At 40.9% G+C, this 17,376-nt stretch overlaps 2 protein-coding genes across 3 annotated transcripts; one reads left to right on the top strand and one right to left on the bottom strand.

Moving 5' to 3' along the window:
• Positions 1-1,187: 1,187 nt before the first annotated feature.
• Positions 1,188-3,631, bottom strand: LOC129369030 (sterile alpha motif domain-containing protein 15-like). The gene is made up of 3 exons (XM_055044298.1): positions 3,304-3,631; positions 3,098-3,196; positions 1,188-2,220 (listed from the first exon to the last, which is right to left on the bottom strand). Exons 1-3 carry the CDS (start codon positions 3,373-3,375, stop codon positions 1,777-1,779), a joined length of 615 nt encoding a protein of 204 aa, XP_054900273.1. The 5' UTR covers positions 3,376-3,631; the 3' UTR covers positions 1,188-1,776.
• Positions 3,632-3,785: 154 nt separating this feature from the next.
• Positions 3,786-16,552, top strand: LOC129369028 (methylmalonate-semialdehyde dehydrogenase [acylating], mitochondrial). 2 transcript variants are annotated; one of them, XM_055044296.1, is made up of 12 exons: positions 3,786-3,924; positions 4,208-4,252; positions 7,116-7,190; positions 8,444-8,605; positions 8,686-8,764; positions 10,958-11,260; positions 12,154-12,275; positions 12,392-12,581; positions 12,734-12,915; positions 14,677-14,856; positions 15,513-15,611; positions 15,755-16,552. In XM_055044296.1, exons 1-12 carry the CDS (start codon positions 3,886-3,888, stop codon positions 15,857-15,859), a joined length of 1,581 nt encoding a protein of 526 aa, XP_054900271.1. In that variant the 5' UTR covers positions 3,786-3,885; the 3' UTR covers positions 15,860-16,552. The 2 variants fall into 2 exon arrangements, with proteins under 2 accessions (XP_054900271.1, XP_054900272.1); XM_055044297.1 differs by lacking the exons at positions 3,786-3,924; positions 4,208-4,252 and adding an exon at positions 4,263-6,213.
• The last annotated feature ends 824 nt before the right edge of the window (positions 16,553-17,376 follow it).

Below are 17,376 nucleotides of genomic sequence, written 5' to 3'. Positions count from 1 at the left end.
TGTTGAGTTGGCTAAAACACAGAGGCCCTGGGTCCCTCAGGCTCTACTTGGCACCGAATCCATCATTATCTGATGCTCCCACCCCGTTGGCCTTTTGTGCAAGTTGGCAAAGTATGAGCCATAAGTGCATAAGTTGACAGTTAGGTAGCTGTCTTGAAGGGTTCTCCCCCTTTTGGAAACGTGTCCACCTTTGCTCATCAACCAACATTTCTTTCCATTTGCCTTTGCGATTTGCTCAGATTAAGATTCTGAAGGGTCTCTCATCTCTTGAATGTGCTTAGATCAGAAATACCAGTTAAAGGGTTAGTGTGGGTTTTCTTCCAGAAAGCTTCATTCATCTTCTTCATGTCTCTAAAAATCGCTGCGTCCAACAATGGCCATGCAGGTCAAAGACCAGACCTTTGGACTTGCATGGCTAATGGTTTCCCAGCACGATTTGTGCAGATGAAGCGACAAAAATCCTTCGTTTTAACAATGCGAAGCTGCGACTCAAAGTTAAAATGTGAAAAAACTAAAAAAAATTTAAAAATTGCAATGCAACAGCATAAATATCACCAAGCAATAATTTGCTGGGTCAAATGTTATGAACCCACCTTGCCAGTGTCATTTTCTGCTTGTTGATAAAGAGTGCCGCAGCCGAAGACGTCCACATAATACATAGCTCCCCAATGTGGTCCAGGCCGAGATTACATAAAAATGAAGCATAAATTCATATTTTTCAAATATTTCAGTACTGTTTACGTTCATAAAAAATACAAAATATTAACAGACCTTACCTGATACGGGCCTATTAGTGTTAAATCAGGCAAAAATATTTTCAAAATACATGCATTCATTAAAGATAAAGAAAGATCTTTTGGGCCACCCCCAAAGTTGGCGCCCTGGGCTACAGCCCTTGTAACCCTTGTACAAACTATAGAGGAAATGTGACCTGAAAGGGTGAAATTTTAGTGTTTTTTTTTTTTTTTACAGACATGTTGTAGTAATTAGGCAAATTTAGAATGAAATAGATTTAATTTAGGGGTATCAGATTAAAAGATAATCTGATGGTAAAATATCTGTAGGTGATTTTGAAAACCATGTGTCATTTTCTTTCCACTTTGAGCTTGATCCCATGAAACTCCCACATAATACACCAAAGTCAGTCTGACAAAAATGTGCGGAACCTTTAATGGGTCTCAATACTTTTACAAGAGTGTTTTTTTCTGAGGACAAGGATTGGGTCGCCACTGACGGCGCTTCCTCTTGAAACAGCCGTTTATTGGCGTCGTCCTGAAAATTACACCAAGGATCGCTAGGATTCAATGAACTAATCCAGTTCTATGACATGCGCCCAAGATCAATGAGAACTACAGGTGGTTCGGGGATTTCTCCTGGCAGGAGCCCCTTTGATCAGCTGATATGTGCTGTTTCACATTCGCAAAATCTGATGGATGTGTCTGGGTGAGGGGCAAAATGCAATCAGCCTCTGTTGTTTCTCTCGTTTTGTGAGATCACCCACTAGTCGCTGAAATTTCCAGCGGCTCGTTCCTGTTTGAAGCGATTTTAAACCCATGCAGGCGGCCAGCAGAAAGCACACTTGAAGGGATTCTCTCTTTGTTTATCGGCCACACTGACAACAGTGCATGGCATTTTGCTGCTGGGAAGTGTTAATGCCAGGGCCCGTCTCTGACCTACTGTAAGTGTCTCATCTGTGTCATCAGATGAGACACTGATATGAAATGACACAGACATGCTTTTGTTCATAAGTATTTATATATATATATTTTTTGCTCTTTACTGTTGGTTTTCGTTGTTCTCATTCTGGTTGTCTTTGTTCTCGTCGTTCTTGTCGTCTTTATTCTTGTCGTTCTCGTTGTCCTTGTTCTTGTCGTTCTTGTCCTCCTCCTGCTCCTCCTGCTCCTCATCCTCGTCCTCCTTCTCCTCATCCTCGTCCTTTTTCTCCTCATCCTCGTCCTTCTTCTCATCCTCGTCCTCCTTCTCCTCTTCCTTTTCCTCCTCCTCCTCTTCCCACTCCTCTTTCTCGTCTTCCATGTTCGCGCCGTCCGGATCTTCCAAGTAGTACAGGAACTGCTGGTAGGTGAGGGAGTTGGTCCATCGTCCCGTGCGGCTCTTTACTTCCAAGAACAGGGCCACGGTGTCCCGCCGGGGGTCAGCGATGCTGTTGTTCCACGGGGGCTCTGTGATCCCCAGCAGCACGCGTACGTGAGCGCAGATGACCTGCAGGACGCACAGCAGGGATGAGGCGTTTGAAGACGCAAGCTTTATACAGTTCAAATCTATTTAATAAAGCAGCTCCCCCCACAGAGGGAATGGAGGGACGAGAGACGTCATAACCACTTGTGTACGAGTAAAGACTGGCAAAAGAAACATTTTCTGTCAGTTTAGCACATGGACTTATGCAAGTGAATCCTTAGGCAATGCACAAAAGCATTCTTTTGGACTTCTCCACATTTAGTCGCATCACAAATGACAACCTTAAAAGCGTTGACTCATGTCGGCTTAATGAAGCTGCAGGTCACACTTTGAAAACATGGAATATTTTCTTTCGACTTCGCAGTTCTGCACCACTTCACCCACCACATAAAAATCTCAATATAAAGTTTAAGATTCTGATGCGAAAAAAATGTGAAACAAATTGCGGAGATATTGATATCTATGCAAGAAACCGTACGTTTTAAACGGCTATAAATCGTGAAAGCATATGCTGGGAAGTCCTTAGCAGAGTTGAGTGTGTCGGCACTAAAAAAAAAAAAGAAAAAAAAGTGGTTACAGCACACAGCTTTAATTGGATGCCACATATGCAAAGAAACAGAGTCAAGCTGGATGTGTGACAGTGCCAAGCCGACACCAAGACACCTGAAAATGGCTGCCAGTGCACTCAGAGGAGACTTGTAATTGTTTGTTGAGATTAGACTAAACGATATGGGACGGCGCTGATGTTTCGGCATTGACTAATAAAGTGCACTTAGCAGTGCCATCATTAATATTATATTGAGTCAAGATGAGATGCATCTGAGGGGACAGTGTTGCTATCACATAAACGTGCTTTCATCATGACACGAATGTTGCATGTTTTTCTGCCTGTTCCCGGTACCAGAATGTCTCTGAAATCCGTGACTCCAAGTTTTGGCAGGTTGTTACAGTTGACATGAATGAGCTTCCTTCCGGTGATGAAGTTCTCGGTGAAACAAGCCTGCGACAGAAATAACAGAGTTTAGAGACGTGATGACGTCAGTCCATTAGAAAGTGAGTTGATGTCCTCAGTATCACTCTAGAGTGAGGTTGTTTGGTGTCACCTACCTTGTATTTCGAAAAGCCTATGGACTCAACCCACTTTGCGACATCTTCAGTGTCCCACTTCAGGAACTCCATGTCTCCTCTGAAGGCGTTGCTATGGAAACGGTTGGACACGTGAACGTCGGGGCAGTATTTGCGGCGGCAACGGCAAATATTGATATATCTGACAAAAACATCGGATTCGTAGACTTTAAGAAATCTGATCTAGCTCATATTTCAGCTCAGTAAAACTAAAACGTAAATCCTAATTCCAGAGAAATGCAGATCAACAAACTTCAGCTTGTTTGGCTCCACACCCAATCAGCGCCTTCTGAATTTACGGCTTTGAAAGTCGTAGAGTGATTGGTTGCCAGCGATTTTATGTCCCACCCATATTAGAGAAAGCAGCGAATGGGCGCAAAGCCTGGTTTTCACAGATCAACGAATCATCTGCGGCACTCCTTTTTAGCTATAACGCGTGGAAAATGTATTGTAGATCGGTGAAATTTCAGGTCCGCTGCCCTGTCCTCTGGAAAGCGCTGGAGCTCAAGTTTCCTTCTCACTTTGGGTCGGCTATAGGAAAAATAGACACCTGACCTCAACACAATGGCAGCGCTTGTCCTCCGGCCACTGTTAAACAACAAGGTGAAGCTCGCGTTAATTACAAAAGTTGGCTTTTTAATGCACGTTTTTACCTGTCGAGGCTAAGAAGCTGTTTAGCTAACAAAGTCATGCTCCTTACACCTTCACTCCTCTTTTTCTGCAAGTAGTTCGTCCTAGTTTTAGCTAGTTAGGTGTTATTTAGCTACACGTGTATAATAATTACAGACCTGTGATTTGTTCATAAGAGTCTATTGATTATCGTTTCGGTTGTTTGTGGGGTATAAATGAGGTTAAAGTTGGTTAATGTGTGTTGTTTTTCCTGCAGGCTCCTCTGCAGCTTGGTCGCATGTGCTACTCCTCTTCCTCAGTGGTGAGCTCTGACACTGACACTCAGCTGTTACTATAACGACTTCATTTGTTTTCTCTTTCAGTTCTTGTTCATTTCGAAGTGTGTTTACAGAGCAGAGAAACTAGATTCCTTTATGTCACTTTATGAACATATTTATGAGAGAGATAATCCAGATAAGTTCAAAAATGCAGTTTTCCCAATCATTTAATCATTTCATTCATGGATGAAATTTCTCCAGATCAGCTCATGTGCCTCGTTAACCTAAGAAAGAACCATTTTTGCTCCCCATGGCAGCAAAGATTTCTATCAGGTTTGTGTGAGACCTGACATTGCTCTCTGCGAAGGAAATTTGACCCGTTCTTCTTTGCAGAATTGTATTAATTCAGCCACGTTAGCAGATTTCATAATTTTGTTGCATCTCAACATGACATGCATTCCAACTTTGACTAGGCCACCTCAGAACCTTTGTTTTCTTTCTGCTCTTTCACTAACATGCATGGCTGTTGGTATAAATGCTTCCTGCAGTTTCACTCAACAACTAACATTATTAGTTGTTGAGTGTTATTATTGTCTTGTCGATATGCAGAATTTTCCCATCAGCCTCTGAGATCAGCCAGATGTTTTCTGTGTCTTTGTGTCATTTTTGGTCAGTTGAGGGTTTGGTCTTGTAACTTTCCCTGGAATGCAGTTTTTGACAAATCTGCAGAGATTGCTCTGAGTTTTTGGCGACACTTAATCATTTATTGATGCGCTCTTTGACTATTAGCGGTAGGCCGCCTGCTCCACTGTTCCGTCTGTTCTTTATTTCTGCATCGTGGCGGCTCTCTGCAGTCACAAAGCATTAGGAATGGATTTGTAACCTTTCCTGAACAGATGAATGTCTGTGACTTTATCTCTCGTGTGGGCCTGTATTTATTTAGATCGGGAACCCGATGAGTTGCTATTTAACATCTTTTGACCAACTACATGTTGTCAGACGAGGCCCGTGAGTGATGTTTTTTATTCCAAAGGTCAGAGACCTTTCAGATTATGACCAAGTTGATCTAATATCGATATTCGTTTCATGATGTGGAACATTTAAGTATGACCAATAAGCCAACTGAACAGATGCTGGCAGATACCTTTTTATTGCCCTGGCTACCTTGTGACAGACTACTCCATAATAGGAAAGCAGCGCTATAAATATCTGATACGCAGCATCAAACAATCAATGCAGCAAAGACGCATCTTGAGTCAAATGCTTCATCAAATCAAATCAGTTTACTCTCATGTTCTTGTTTACTTAATGGTGTACAACTGAGCAAGACAGTTTCCCTGGGGTCTTCAAATATTATTCAGAAAAAAGAAAAACTCTGAGGAGATGAAATACAAAATCTAAACGGCAACGATCAAAGTAAGGGTAATAATATCACAGCGGTTTATCAGCTTGAGGCGTAAAGCTGTGTTGCAGTCTTACGGTTCTGCTTTTGATGCTATGGTATGTTTTTTTCTTCTTCTTCTTCTTTTTCTTGATGGCAACAGTTCAGGGAGTTCATGGTGAGGTTGTGAGACAGAGCTAAATAATACATCACCGATTTATTGTCCATTATGTGCAACACTAATATGGGATTTTACAAGGATTGTTTGGAGAGCAGTAAGTGTTTAATGTCAGCAGTTAATTTTCTTGACTCGGATGACTTGTCGCTAAAGGTCATACATAGAGAGGGTTTAAAACGGCTCAAGTTTAGGGAAAAGTCAAGAAGGAGTGGATTTGTCACGACCGATGTATGGCAACATTTAGCAACAACGTCGCCTTCACAAGATTCTTTTTTTGTGAAATATCCCGAACTCCTAATCGGAGGCGTTTCCGAGTCGTGTTCGATCTGCGGCCATGTTGACTCCGTTCAGGGAAAGTTCTTCGTCTTCAGAAGTGAAATGACGCGGCGTCGTCCACTGCTGACAGAACCCAGCGAAGCGATCCAAATGGAGTTCACTTGTTTCATGTGAGTGATTGCTTTGTGCGTGCTGATTATTTTTGCTTTCTGTCGTTTTATGAAACAATCTTAGGTGATTGTCTGGAAATGCGTTTGAAAATCAAAATGTATTGTTACCAAGTAAATGCACACAGAAACACAAATAAATCAAAGTCAGTTGGTCTTTGATTGTTTTTTTTGTAGGCAGAGCAAAGCTTTTATTTCTAATGCATGATTAGAAACTAATAAGCTGTAAAAAAAAAAAAAAAAGGATTTATTGAAAACTAGTCTGCCAGCCTTTGACTTTATCAACACCTTCACATTTTATACTCGCATAATTGCTGGAAATTAGGATTTATGGAGCTGAGCTGTAAATACTGGGGGTGTGGGGGGAAAAAACTTTTTTTCTAAACAAATGATTTATTTATTGCACTCGATCTAATTAAAAATATTGCATAAATTATGTCTTTAACGTTTATTTATTCATAATTCTTCCATCCCTCCAGATGTGCTTTTATGTTTCATTGGCATCGAGAAGCGCAAAGCTAAATCACATGGCATTGAAGCAAACCTTGCAACATGCTTGGAGCATTTCAAATTCAATTAAAGCTTTGAATTAAACCTCCTGAATTATTTGCAGAAGACGATTGCATCGCCAGGTTGTACGTTTAAAATAGGACGGTGACAAAAAACCTTGATTTGTTCACCTTTATACTCTTTAATAGAACACATAGAAGGTAAATAGACACACTATTAAGCCAAATTATCGCGGTCAGCTCAATTAGTGGCAGCCAGTCAACTATGAAACGCTTCAAGGAGACATTACACCCTCGACTCACTTTGCAGTGATTGATGGATGTTGTCAGCGGAGTTATTAAGAATCTAATCATGCAGGAAAGGGGCATTAATTGTACGCTGCTTTTATCTTCCAGCCGACGACCAAACTCTTCATCAATGGCAAGTTCGTTGAGTCCAGCTCGTCCGAGTGGCTGGACATCCACAACCCTGTGAGTGTTCATCCAGCTCTGGAGACACGGCAGCAGGGCAATAACAGGCTATGAAGATGTCAATTGAAATGTGGCAAGAAAACCTGTCGGATGAGGAAAAAGACTTGAGAACGAGGCAGAGTAACAGGCACAGAGGTTTGGGTCGAGGAGTGAAGTCTGGGCCTGAGTTTTGATCCGTTTTGGAATGAGCTCAAGTTTTCTGTTGTTTAAAGCTGGACAAACTCCAAAAGCTACTACTTCTGCATAGACGAGTTACAAATGATTGACTATTACTTGTATAAAATAAACCATGTAGAATCTCCTCTCCGCCTCTCAAAATGGAGTGAAAGGCTATCGAACAAATAACTTTTCAGCAAAATGTAGGCGCTAGTTTTAAGTAAGCAATTTTCTGATATTGACAAAAAATTTATTAGTTTTACTTATAACAGGGTGTCCATGTATCCTTAAAAAAATCTTAAAACTCATATAGCTAAAATTAAGGCCTTAAAACAACTTAAATTAACCTTGAGTCTTGACAGGACTATTTAATTGGTACTCTAATGTCAGGCAAAGGTTTGAGATGCACTTAGTTTTCCACACTGTGTGTGACTTTGGACAGTTGAGGCTACTCAACTTGCTGACATTTGCTAGCTAGCTTAGTTTAGCTTCTATGACGTGCAAATCCAGTTAGCTGGACGAAGTTTGTGCATTTCTGTGGAGATGCGGGTCTTAAATCTGAGTTGGTGAAAGCTGCAGAAGCCCTGCATAACAAGACATTTATAAATGAGCTAATCTGCCTGTGACACTACTTTTCACCATCATTAAGGAACTCTTGACTTAAAACAAGCTCCTGAATCTAGCTTAGAAAGTTACTTGTCCGTTAGGTTTGTCCTCTTTCAAATATACTCTAAAAACCAAACCAAAAGTATGTGGTAAGGTTTCTTTTCTTTTGCAGTGATTCTCAAAATGTGAAAAGGCTCAAGGGATTTCGTAAGACGCAACATGTGAATAAATTGGTCTCTTCAGTTGCCTTTGTGTTGTTGCCTGATTTGTTAAGCAAGAGGAAAAAAAAGTTTGTAGCTTGTCAAGCATTAGCCGCTAGCTATGCTGTGTCTGATTGCTGCCTTGGAACAGATCCATCTCATCACATAAAAAAAACACAAAAGCTGTAAATGATAGGAGAAAAAAAAACAGCCTAATCTATTGTTAATATTAATGGAATAATGTCCTGCATTTCATGCCAAGCAATCACTTCTTTTTCTCCTTCCCCTCAGGCCACTAACGAAGTGGTGGGACGCGTTCCCAAAGCCACTCAGGCAGAGATGCTGGCCGCCGTGGATTCCTGCTCCAGAGCTTTCCGCTCCTGGTCCGAGACGTCCGTCCTCAGCAGGCAGCAGATCTTCCTGCGCTACCAGCAGCTCATCAAGGACAACATTGTAGGGAAATTGGCCGCCTTCTCAGACGGTCATCTCGTCTGCTGAGCTGACCTTCGCGTGTTTTTTTTCCAATGCTTCAGAAAGAACTGGCAAAGCTAATCACCTTGGAGCAGGGCAAAACACTTGCAGACGCAGAGGGAGACGTGTTCAGAGGGCTCCGTGAGTAAAATGTTCACGATTGATCGGATTAATCGGCAGCTAATTTAGTAATCAATCAATCGTTAGCTGGAGTACACAAAAGAAGGCCATCTGGTGGAAAAAATCCCAACGCAATAATAATACAATTTGCATTTAAAATATTGTGCGTAAATATGTTTTGGTCAGAACCCCTCAAATGCTTTAGTTTTAGCTTCATCTTAGGCAAAAAGTCGTTATTTTCTTAATTAAAAAGGAATTTAAGTCCAATTTTTTTGCATCTTTTAGTGCAAAAGAATTGCATTAAAAGATGCAATTTTAATGCATCTTTCAATATATATAAAAAAGGATTAAGTGGTTAAATAAAAAATCTGCAGAATGTGCCATTTTTAAAAGTCTGATTAACTGATTAATCGTCAGAAAAAATTGATTAACCGATTACTAAAATAATTTTTAGCTGATTTCTCTTCTGATGGAATCACTTTTATTAAGAGCTGCAGAAAAACCAGCAGAAATCCACCTTCCTCAGCTGAGACTGTGTCAAATATTGTCCGTTTTTCAAAGTTCGACGATTAAGCGGTAGCAGGGTTTTTATCTCTGAAATGTAACCACGGCAGCGAACGGCACCGGTGCAGCATTCGGATATTTCATTTGACTGTGTGTGAAAAAGTCTTTGCAGGCTGTGTTCCTGTTTAGCTCACTTCACCGAGTCTTTCTGGCATCAAGAAGAAACATATGGAGAAGCTGAGAGAGTGCTGTTCACTTTAAAAAATGAAAATAAAAAAGCTATTTCAGTAACTACAAGATAGAGCTGTGGAAAAAAACTGTATTTTTTGGGGTACTTGGTGGAGATCCCAGGTTTTGTGTGCTCAGATTATTCTGGCTTGCTAACTTTTCTATTATCAGCTGAAAGACAGGCTCCATTTGGAGCGCCGCTGCCTGGAGTAGAGATTTTCTCCTGAACAGGGGGCCACTGGTGCTTGAAGTTTGTTCAAGTTTTTATCACAGCTTATTACTTGAAAATTGAACTTCTTTTTTTTTTTAACTGTAGAAGTTCAAACACAAACTTTGGATCGGAGGGTGATGCAGGAAATGAACTAGAAAGAACCACAGTGTCATTATTGTAAGACTTTCACTTTTCCCATTGACTGCATCTCTGATTAATTGCCAGAGAAAGACGCTCAGAGGGAAGTTTAAAGGTTGAGATAGTGTTTTAAAACCTAACCCCATTAAATTTCTCCACGTCTTTCTCCCCGACTTGCCTGCTGTGTCCCTTGATCTTCTCAATAAGCCTCCACAGAACAGCTGGATGTATTGTGAGTTTAAATTACACACAGGGGGAACCTGAATACAAGTTGGTTAACTTACTGCAAAAACACAAAATCTTAAGTATTTTTTGGTCTACTTTCTCGTGCAAATGTCTTGGGACACTTGACATACAGCAAAACGAACTTAAAAGTAACTTTCCAGTAAGATATAGGAGCTTGTTTTAAGTCAGTAATTGATGAAAAAGTTGTAAATTCAACATGAAGGAGTTATTCATTTAAAACAAACGTCTACTGACTATTAAAAAAAGAGAGAAAAACCTAGCATCTTTTCTATCCACCTCACAATTAAGCGCCACTTTTATTTCATCTGTCGCTTAAAATCTCGATTTGAAGAGGTACAAGTACTTCTGCAATTCACTGTAAATTTTGGCTCAACCTTCTGCCGATTTGGAAGCGAATGCAATCCTGTCTGACGAGTCTGCTGACATTCCCCACCGTGTCTCGGCTTGGATTTATCCCTGACATGCACCGTCTATTACGGGAGCTTACCGAGCCGGGTGGGAGCCTTCTTAATTGTCCCTAATGAACACAATCAGGCTCAGGGTAGCAGGTTAATCTCTTTAAACAGATATCTGCATACAAATACGCCGAGTCGGTCGGTAGGTGGTGGAGGAGGGGGGGGCAAGACTTTTGGCTGCGAAAGCCGTCTGCCTCCAATCACAGTTGAACTGTAGCTTGTGTGGAAATTAACGTGCGTGTTAATACTAACGCAACGTGAAGAACACGCTTTATCAGAGTAGCGGTGCTTTTGACTTGTTTCCAAGTTGCCTGTGTGTAAATGACTGAGCAGAATAAGAGCGATTTGGCTGTCTCATTACATTTCATGAACAATTTTGTATTTATTTTTTTTTAACTTATAAATGATCCATCCGAAACGGTTTCCCCTCAGAGGTGGTGGAGCACGCCTGCAGCATCACCTCCCTCATGCTGGGCGAAACCCTCCCCTCCATCGCCAAGGACATGGACACGTACACATACCGCCTGCCCCTCGGCGTCTGCGCCGGCATCGCGCCCTTCAACTTCCCCGCCATGATCCCCCTGTGGATGTTCCCCGTCGGGATGGTGTGCGGCAACACGTACCTGATGAAGCCGTCCGAGCGCGTCCCAGGATGCACCATGCTTCTGGCCAAGCTGCTGCAGGACGCGGGCGCACCAGATGGCACTCTGAACATCATCCATGGGCAGCATGCAGGTGAGTCTCTGCTTCTCAGTGCCAGTTTGTGGTAAACAATAGTGAGGAGTCCAAAAACAACTCACTTCCACAAATATAAACTGGAGTCACATGTGCATTTACAGAGTTGTCATTTTTCATGATAAAGTTTTTATCATAAAATTTTTGATTTATCGTAAAACTCTGGCATTTCTGTTTTTTATGATCATTTTTCTTCTACTGTTTGTTCAATAAAGGTGTATTAATAGATTTGAAAATATGATTAAATGAAGTCACTTTCTGCATTTTAGTGACTCGTGTCCTAAAGACGGGAAGGTTTTGCAGGAGCAGTGTTTGCATTTGTGGACTATAATAACCACAACACGCAGTTACAGCCATACAATCAACTAGGGAAACAGTAATAATAGTAAAATGTCATGATTAAAAAAATCATCTCATTTTGCGGATTTTTGATTGAAATGCATCAGATTGAAATGTTAGAAACAGTTTCATAAATGCAAATAAACAATTCAGTATTTTTTAAATAAGAAAATTGACATTTTTTGCCTAAAATGTGTAATCATAGTGAAAATATGTCAAGACAGTGTAGGATTAATCTATTGACTTTTTTTTGGTTAATCAATTAGTAATTGGACATTAAGAGGGTCTTAATAGATTTTTTTTTTCTAACAGGTTAAGTCTATGCCATTTGAGAAGTTCCAAGTATAACTATTTTTTTTGGACAGTTTTGGCTTCATAACTGCACAATTAAATTAAAGTGTGTGGCTGTAAGAAGACAACTTGTGGAAAGGTGGGAATGCTTGTTTGAAACTGTGCAACTCATAATTTGGATGCATTTCTTTAAAGCCTGGGCACAGATTTAAAAAAAGAGGCTTGAACCACTTTGTTCTTCATTTTTCTTTTTGTTTGTGTAGCTGTGAATTTCATCTGTGACCATCCGGCCATCAAAGCCATCAGCTTTGTGGGATCCAACCAAGCTGGAGAGTATATCTACGAGCGCGGCTCCAAGAACGGAAAGCGGGTCCAGTCCAACATGGTACTCTCACTGCTTCACTGGACGGTCTCAAATTGCACCATTCTGACGTTAAAGAGCCAATTATTTTCAGTGATAATTCGCACATTGGAGAGCTGTCTGCAATTTTTGTCGTTCAGGGTGCCAAGAACCACGGTGTGGTGATGCCTGACGCCAACAAAGAGAACACCATCAACCAGCTGGTGGGGGCCGCTTTCGGAGCAGCCGGCCAGCGATGCATGGCTCTCTCCACTGCCATCTTCGTCGGGGAGTCTCGTGACTGGCTCCCCGAGCTGGTGGAGCGCTCCAGATCGCTGCGAGTAAACGCAGGTAACTCCCCCTCAGGAACAGTCAGCAGAAGATTAGTGTCTTCTTTTTTGCATGCAAAACAGCCTAAAGTATAACCGCTTATTGCAGATTTTGTCAGAAAATACCCATTCAAGACGCTGCCCTGCTCAAACATACAAATTGTTTTGCTCCAGGCGACCAGCCCGGGGCTGACGTGGGGCCCCTGATCTCCCCTGAAGCCAGGGCCAAGGTGGAGTATTTGATCCAGAGCGGCGTGGACGAAGGCGCGAAGCTGCTGCTGGACGGGAGGAATGTTCACGTCAAAGGATACGAGAACGGAAACTTTGTCGGACCCACCATCCTGAGCGACGTAAAGGTGAGCTGACGATCTGAATTTACAGTCTTGCAAAAGTATTCAACCCCCCCCCCAAGCTTTTTTTATTCATTAGGTTTTATGTAGGGCTGCACCGATTGCTGTTTTCTGGCCGATGGCAGATTACCGCTCTTTTAAAAGGCTTAACTTACCGATTCCAATTTTGGCCGATACCGGTTTAATTGTCTGAAATGTTGCTCAAATATCAAGAAAGTTGCTGAATTGGCAACAATGGAGTGACTATTGTTAACTGTAAATATGCAGACATGACCTGGTCAGCCGGTTTGCCGGTCAAACCTCTAACAGGAGAAAAGAAAAATGCAGTGGTTGATTTTTAGACCTTTGCCGAGGTTGATAACATTGCTGGATAAGACCGGCTTCATATGTAAACATCATCCGATCTCCCCAAATTAAGGAAATCGGCACCGATAAATCTGTTTCATTCCCTAGTTTTATTCTATGAAACTAGGGGCGAGGAAGTTGGGTTCATATTTTTTACACGTATCCATCCACTTCACAATCATGCACTACTTTGTTTTGGTCCATCACACTCTATCCTCAAAAAAAGACACGACAAAATTAGGACTGAGACAATGATTTGGGTTAATCTTGACTAATAAATTATTTAAATAATAATATTTGATTAATTAACTGCAGTATACAGACTCAAAAAAACCTGTTGTTGGGGGGGAAAAAACATATTCAGAACAGTAATTAAGACAAAAAATGTACAAAGAAACACACATTTTACATTTAAGATAAAAAAAAACTTTTTATGCAAATACCGGTATATTTTATCCAAAACTCCTCAAGCTGTACAGTTTTAACTTTACCTGGTTTAGATGAAGTTATGCATTTTAGGAACTGAAATGTTTATTTTCCTATTTAAAAAAGGAATTGAATCATTTATGTATTTGCATATTTCCATGTATTTTTAATATTGAATAAAAAGATTCAGGTGGTTAAATGAAAACTCTGCTTATCCAATTAATCAATACATCATCACGATAATTGATTACTAAAGTAATCATTAGGTTGCAGCCCAAAACAAAATGTAAAAGGTCCAAAGAACGTGAATACTTTTAGAACCGCTATAGATTGGACAAACTGGGAGCCACAGATAAACTGGACTTCAGCTGACTCTATTGTTATAGAGACACTTGTCTCCATTACAGTAGAGACAGTATAGCTGTCTCCTTAACAATAGAGTCAGTATAGTTGTCTCTATTGTTATGGAGACAGCTATACTGTTACTGTAGAGAGGAACAATTCTTCTCTGGGGCTGCATGTCCCTTTAGGGCCTTCTGAAAATGGAAAGGGACTAATATCACAGAGGAAGAAGTTTTCATTTCTGCAAAACCTATTTGAAGCTAAAGTGAAAGAAAACTCCCATCAGCCTCTTTGCTCATCAGGGGAATCAAAAAGTTGGTCCTGCTTTCCCCATTTCTTTCCTACTGTTCTGTTGACGTGAATCGGTAAATTCACAGAGCTTAACGACGGTGGAGTTTTAGCCCAAAAGTCCCACTATAGCATTAAGTTGAGGAGAATACAGATTTCCTTCTCTCCATGGTTATTATTAGACAGACATTGTACATTGCAGACTAATGAAACCCTCCAAGACTCCTAAAATAGGAAAGCTGTGCAGTTTTTTTTTAAAATCCATCATTATTTTCTGCAAAATGAGCATACTAGTAACAGTCTTGCACTTTAATAGCGCTCAGGATTGGGGGTTTTTTACACTCTGATCATGCTTGTTGTTTTCAGCCGGACATGAAATGCTACAAGGAGGAGATCTTTGGGCCTGTGCTCATAATCCTGGAAGCCGACAGCTTGGACGAAGCCATATCTCTGATCAACAGAAACCCTTATGGCAACGGCACAGCCATCTTTACCACCAACGGAGCCACAGCGCGCAAATACACACACGAGGTGGATGTGGGCCAGGTGAGAGAGAACGAGAGAAGTTTGTAAAAAGACGCGAGGGTTAAGTTTAATCAACAAACGTTTCAGCTTTAACGGAGACGCGGTCGCTTTTGAATTAGCGATGTCGAGCTCAGTCGCGCACCTCGGAAGCCGGGGTTTGTTGTGTTGTGATAATCGGCTTTCCCGCTGGCTGAAAACGTTTCTGAAGCATCAGCGGTTTATGACTTGAAGCTCATTTGCATCATCATCTCAGCCTGTCATTACTTGATGAATTTGTATACGCACAACGCCACAGAACCTCACCGTTTGTTGTCGGTCTCCTCGGCGGAGTTGTTAATATCGTGGACCAAATTGCCTCCGGATGCAGTTGGGTAGACCTAAAAACCAATTTCAGCGCCAAAATGATCAACACGGCGCAGTGAGCAGTCGTAATTATCAAACGTGACCCCTCATCGGGAAGATGGATTGTTTTGTTCTGTCGCGGCTTTATAAATAGGAGTTCTGCGATTCATCTGGTTCTCGTCAGTGTTTGCAACAAATCCTCTTAGATTCTGCAAAATCCCTAAATCCAGATTTCAGATTTCAGCGCTTGGGAATAAAGAGATTCATTTGGTATAAATGTATGTTGTCTGTCCGTGCGGCTTTAGACATCTCCACTCATTTTGGCATTTCCACAGGTTGGGGTGAACGTACCGATTCCCGTCCCTCTGCCCATGTTCTCCTTCACCGGCTCCAGAGGTTCCTTCAGAGGAGACACCAACTTCTACGGGAAGCAGGTAAAAAGACAAAAACAAAATTTCTCTTTTTTTTATTTATTTATTCATTTTTTATTAATTTTTTTCCAAGACGCTTTGCATTAATGATCTCAAAGACATAAAAGTGTTTTCCTGTCTACAAATTCGCCCCATATTCCCTGCAGGGCATTCAGTTCTTCACCCAGATCAAGACTGTGACGTCTCAGTGGAAGGCAGAGGACGCCACCGTAACGAGCCCGGCCGTCACCATGCCCACCATGGGACGCTAAGCTAAAGAGACAGTTTATACCTCACTGACTTCCTACCTGCCTTAACAAGAAGACTGAGTGGAGTTCAGGAAGCAATTATCTGTTACTTTATTTTACTGTTTGGGAAAATAACACTTTTTTTTTTAATGCAGAATATTTTAACTCACAAATTACAGCTATTTTTTTCCTCGCATATGGTGCACCTACGCACAGGTGTTGGTTATATTCCTCACCTGTTTTCTTGCTCGTCCTGAACAAACCTCAGTTAGTCAAGGCCAGTGGGTTTTATTATGGCACAAGGAGAGAAACTCTGGTTTTCTGCTGCAGAACAAGAATCTTTGTGCAGGTTTATGAACAAATAGTTTCATTCATCTGATTTTTAAATGAAAAAAAAGCTGTTACAGTAAAACTAAAAGAAAATATTTTTCTTTTTTTTTTGTTTTTTACTGTAAGTGCACTAAATAGTGTCTTGTGCTGCGGGTTGGATTTGCATTTCTGTCAGATTCAGTTTGTAGCCTTACTGGTGTTACGGTTAGACTGGACTCTACTGCATCTCCTGAACTTCAACCATAAAAATCTGAATCATCCAGCATGATAAAACATCTGAGATGAAACTGTTATTAATCATGTTCCAGTTTTTGAAATCCCCTTTGAGTTTGTGAGAGCAAACTGTGATGACGCTGTGAGCTATTGTAATAAAAACAAGTCATTTGAGTGGAGTGAGCATTGATTTCTGTGAGCTATTGTACTTTACTCGTTCAACCATGCTGAAACGCACACTCGTGTTGCACGCTCCTGTTTCAGCAGTTTATGAATTATAAATGGATGGCAATTATTTCTGGAGTAAAATGAACTACCAGGGAATGACCAAGCTGACGATCCGGATGTTTGTGATTTAAAGGTACCATCTAGTGCTGTTTTTAAAAAATACATATTGTACATTGGTGATAAAGCGTAGCTGGGTAATGGGGCATGGATTCCCTCTGCAGAAGTATAAAAACGTCAAATGTTTTCAGAAGGAGCTCTGAAGGAAAGAAAAACGCCTGATCCCGATTTGACTGTATCTGGGTCAGCGACATCACAAGAGGCACAAAAAAATCTAGTTGGTCAGATTTGAGTGAAAAGACGATGAGTAAATTAGCCAAGTAGGTCTTTTGGTTTGAACAAAGGTTCTGATCTCACCTATTTTCTAAGAATCAACTGGCCCAAAGGAGATCAGAACCAAACCAAACTACACACAACTTTTGAACATTTGAACACAATTGATTAAAATGGCTAAATACATAAAAAAAAAAAAAAAAACTGATTGCTAAAAACTGATGAAGGGATTTATGGAGTAGCTTTTGTAAAAAAGCTACTCCATAGCTTTTTTACAAAACAAGTGAGCAAACTAAAGAATTTTGTGCCTCATGTGACGTCACTAACGTGTGTCCGTGTTTTGTTTCACTGTGGATTTAATATCGATTAAATAAGCGGCATAAAGCGACCACGAGTCGTTTATGGTGCTCCATAAGAGCAAAACTATAATATATTGATAT

This window comes from Poeciliopsis prolifica, unplaced genomic scaffold (assembly GCF_027474105.1).
Source record: "Poeciliopsis prolifica strain line A6 unplaced genomic scaffold, Auburn_PproV2 SCAFFOLD020, whole genome shotgun sequence".
Taxonomy (NCBI): domain Eukaryota; kingdom Metazoa; phylum Chordata; class Actinopteri; order Cyprinodontiformes; family Poeciliidae; genus Poeciliopsis; species Poeciliopsis prolifica.
This window is presented reverse-complemented; position numbering and strand designations above follow the sequence as displayed.

Coding starts and splice junctions, on each gene's coding strand:
- LOC129369028 (XM_055044296.1), top strand. CDS start 3,886: ATGGCAGCGCTTGTCCTCCGGCCACTGTTAAACAACAAG. Junction 4,253..7,115: donor GCTACTCCTCTTCCTCAGTG/GTGAGCTCTGAC, acceptor TTTATCTTCCAG/CCGACGACCAAACTCTTCAT. Junction 8,606..8,685: donor AGCTCATCAAGGACAACATT/GTAGGGAAATTG, acceptor CCAATGCTTCAG/AAAGAACTGGCAAAGCTAAT.
- LOC129369030 (XM_055044298.1), bottom strand. CDS start 3,375: ATGGAGTTCCTGAAGTGGGACACTGAAGATGTCGCAAAGTGGGTTGAG. Junction 3,197..3,303: donor TAGGCTTTTCGAAATACAAG/GTAGGTGACACC, acceptor TTTCTGTCGCAG/GCTTGTTTCACCGAGAACTT. Junction 2,221..3,097: donor CGGATTTCAGAGACATTCTG/GTACCGGGAACA, acceptor TGCGTCCTGCAG/GTCATCTGCGCTCACGTACG.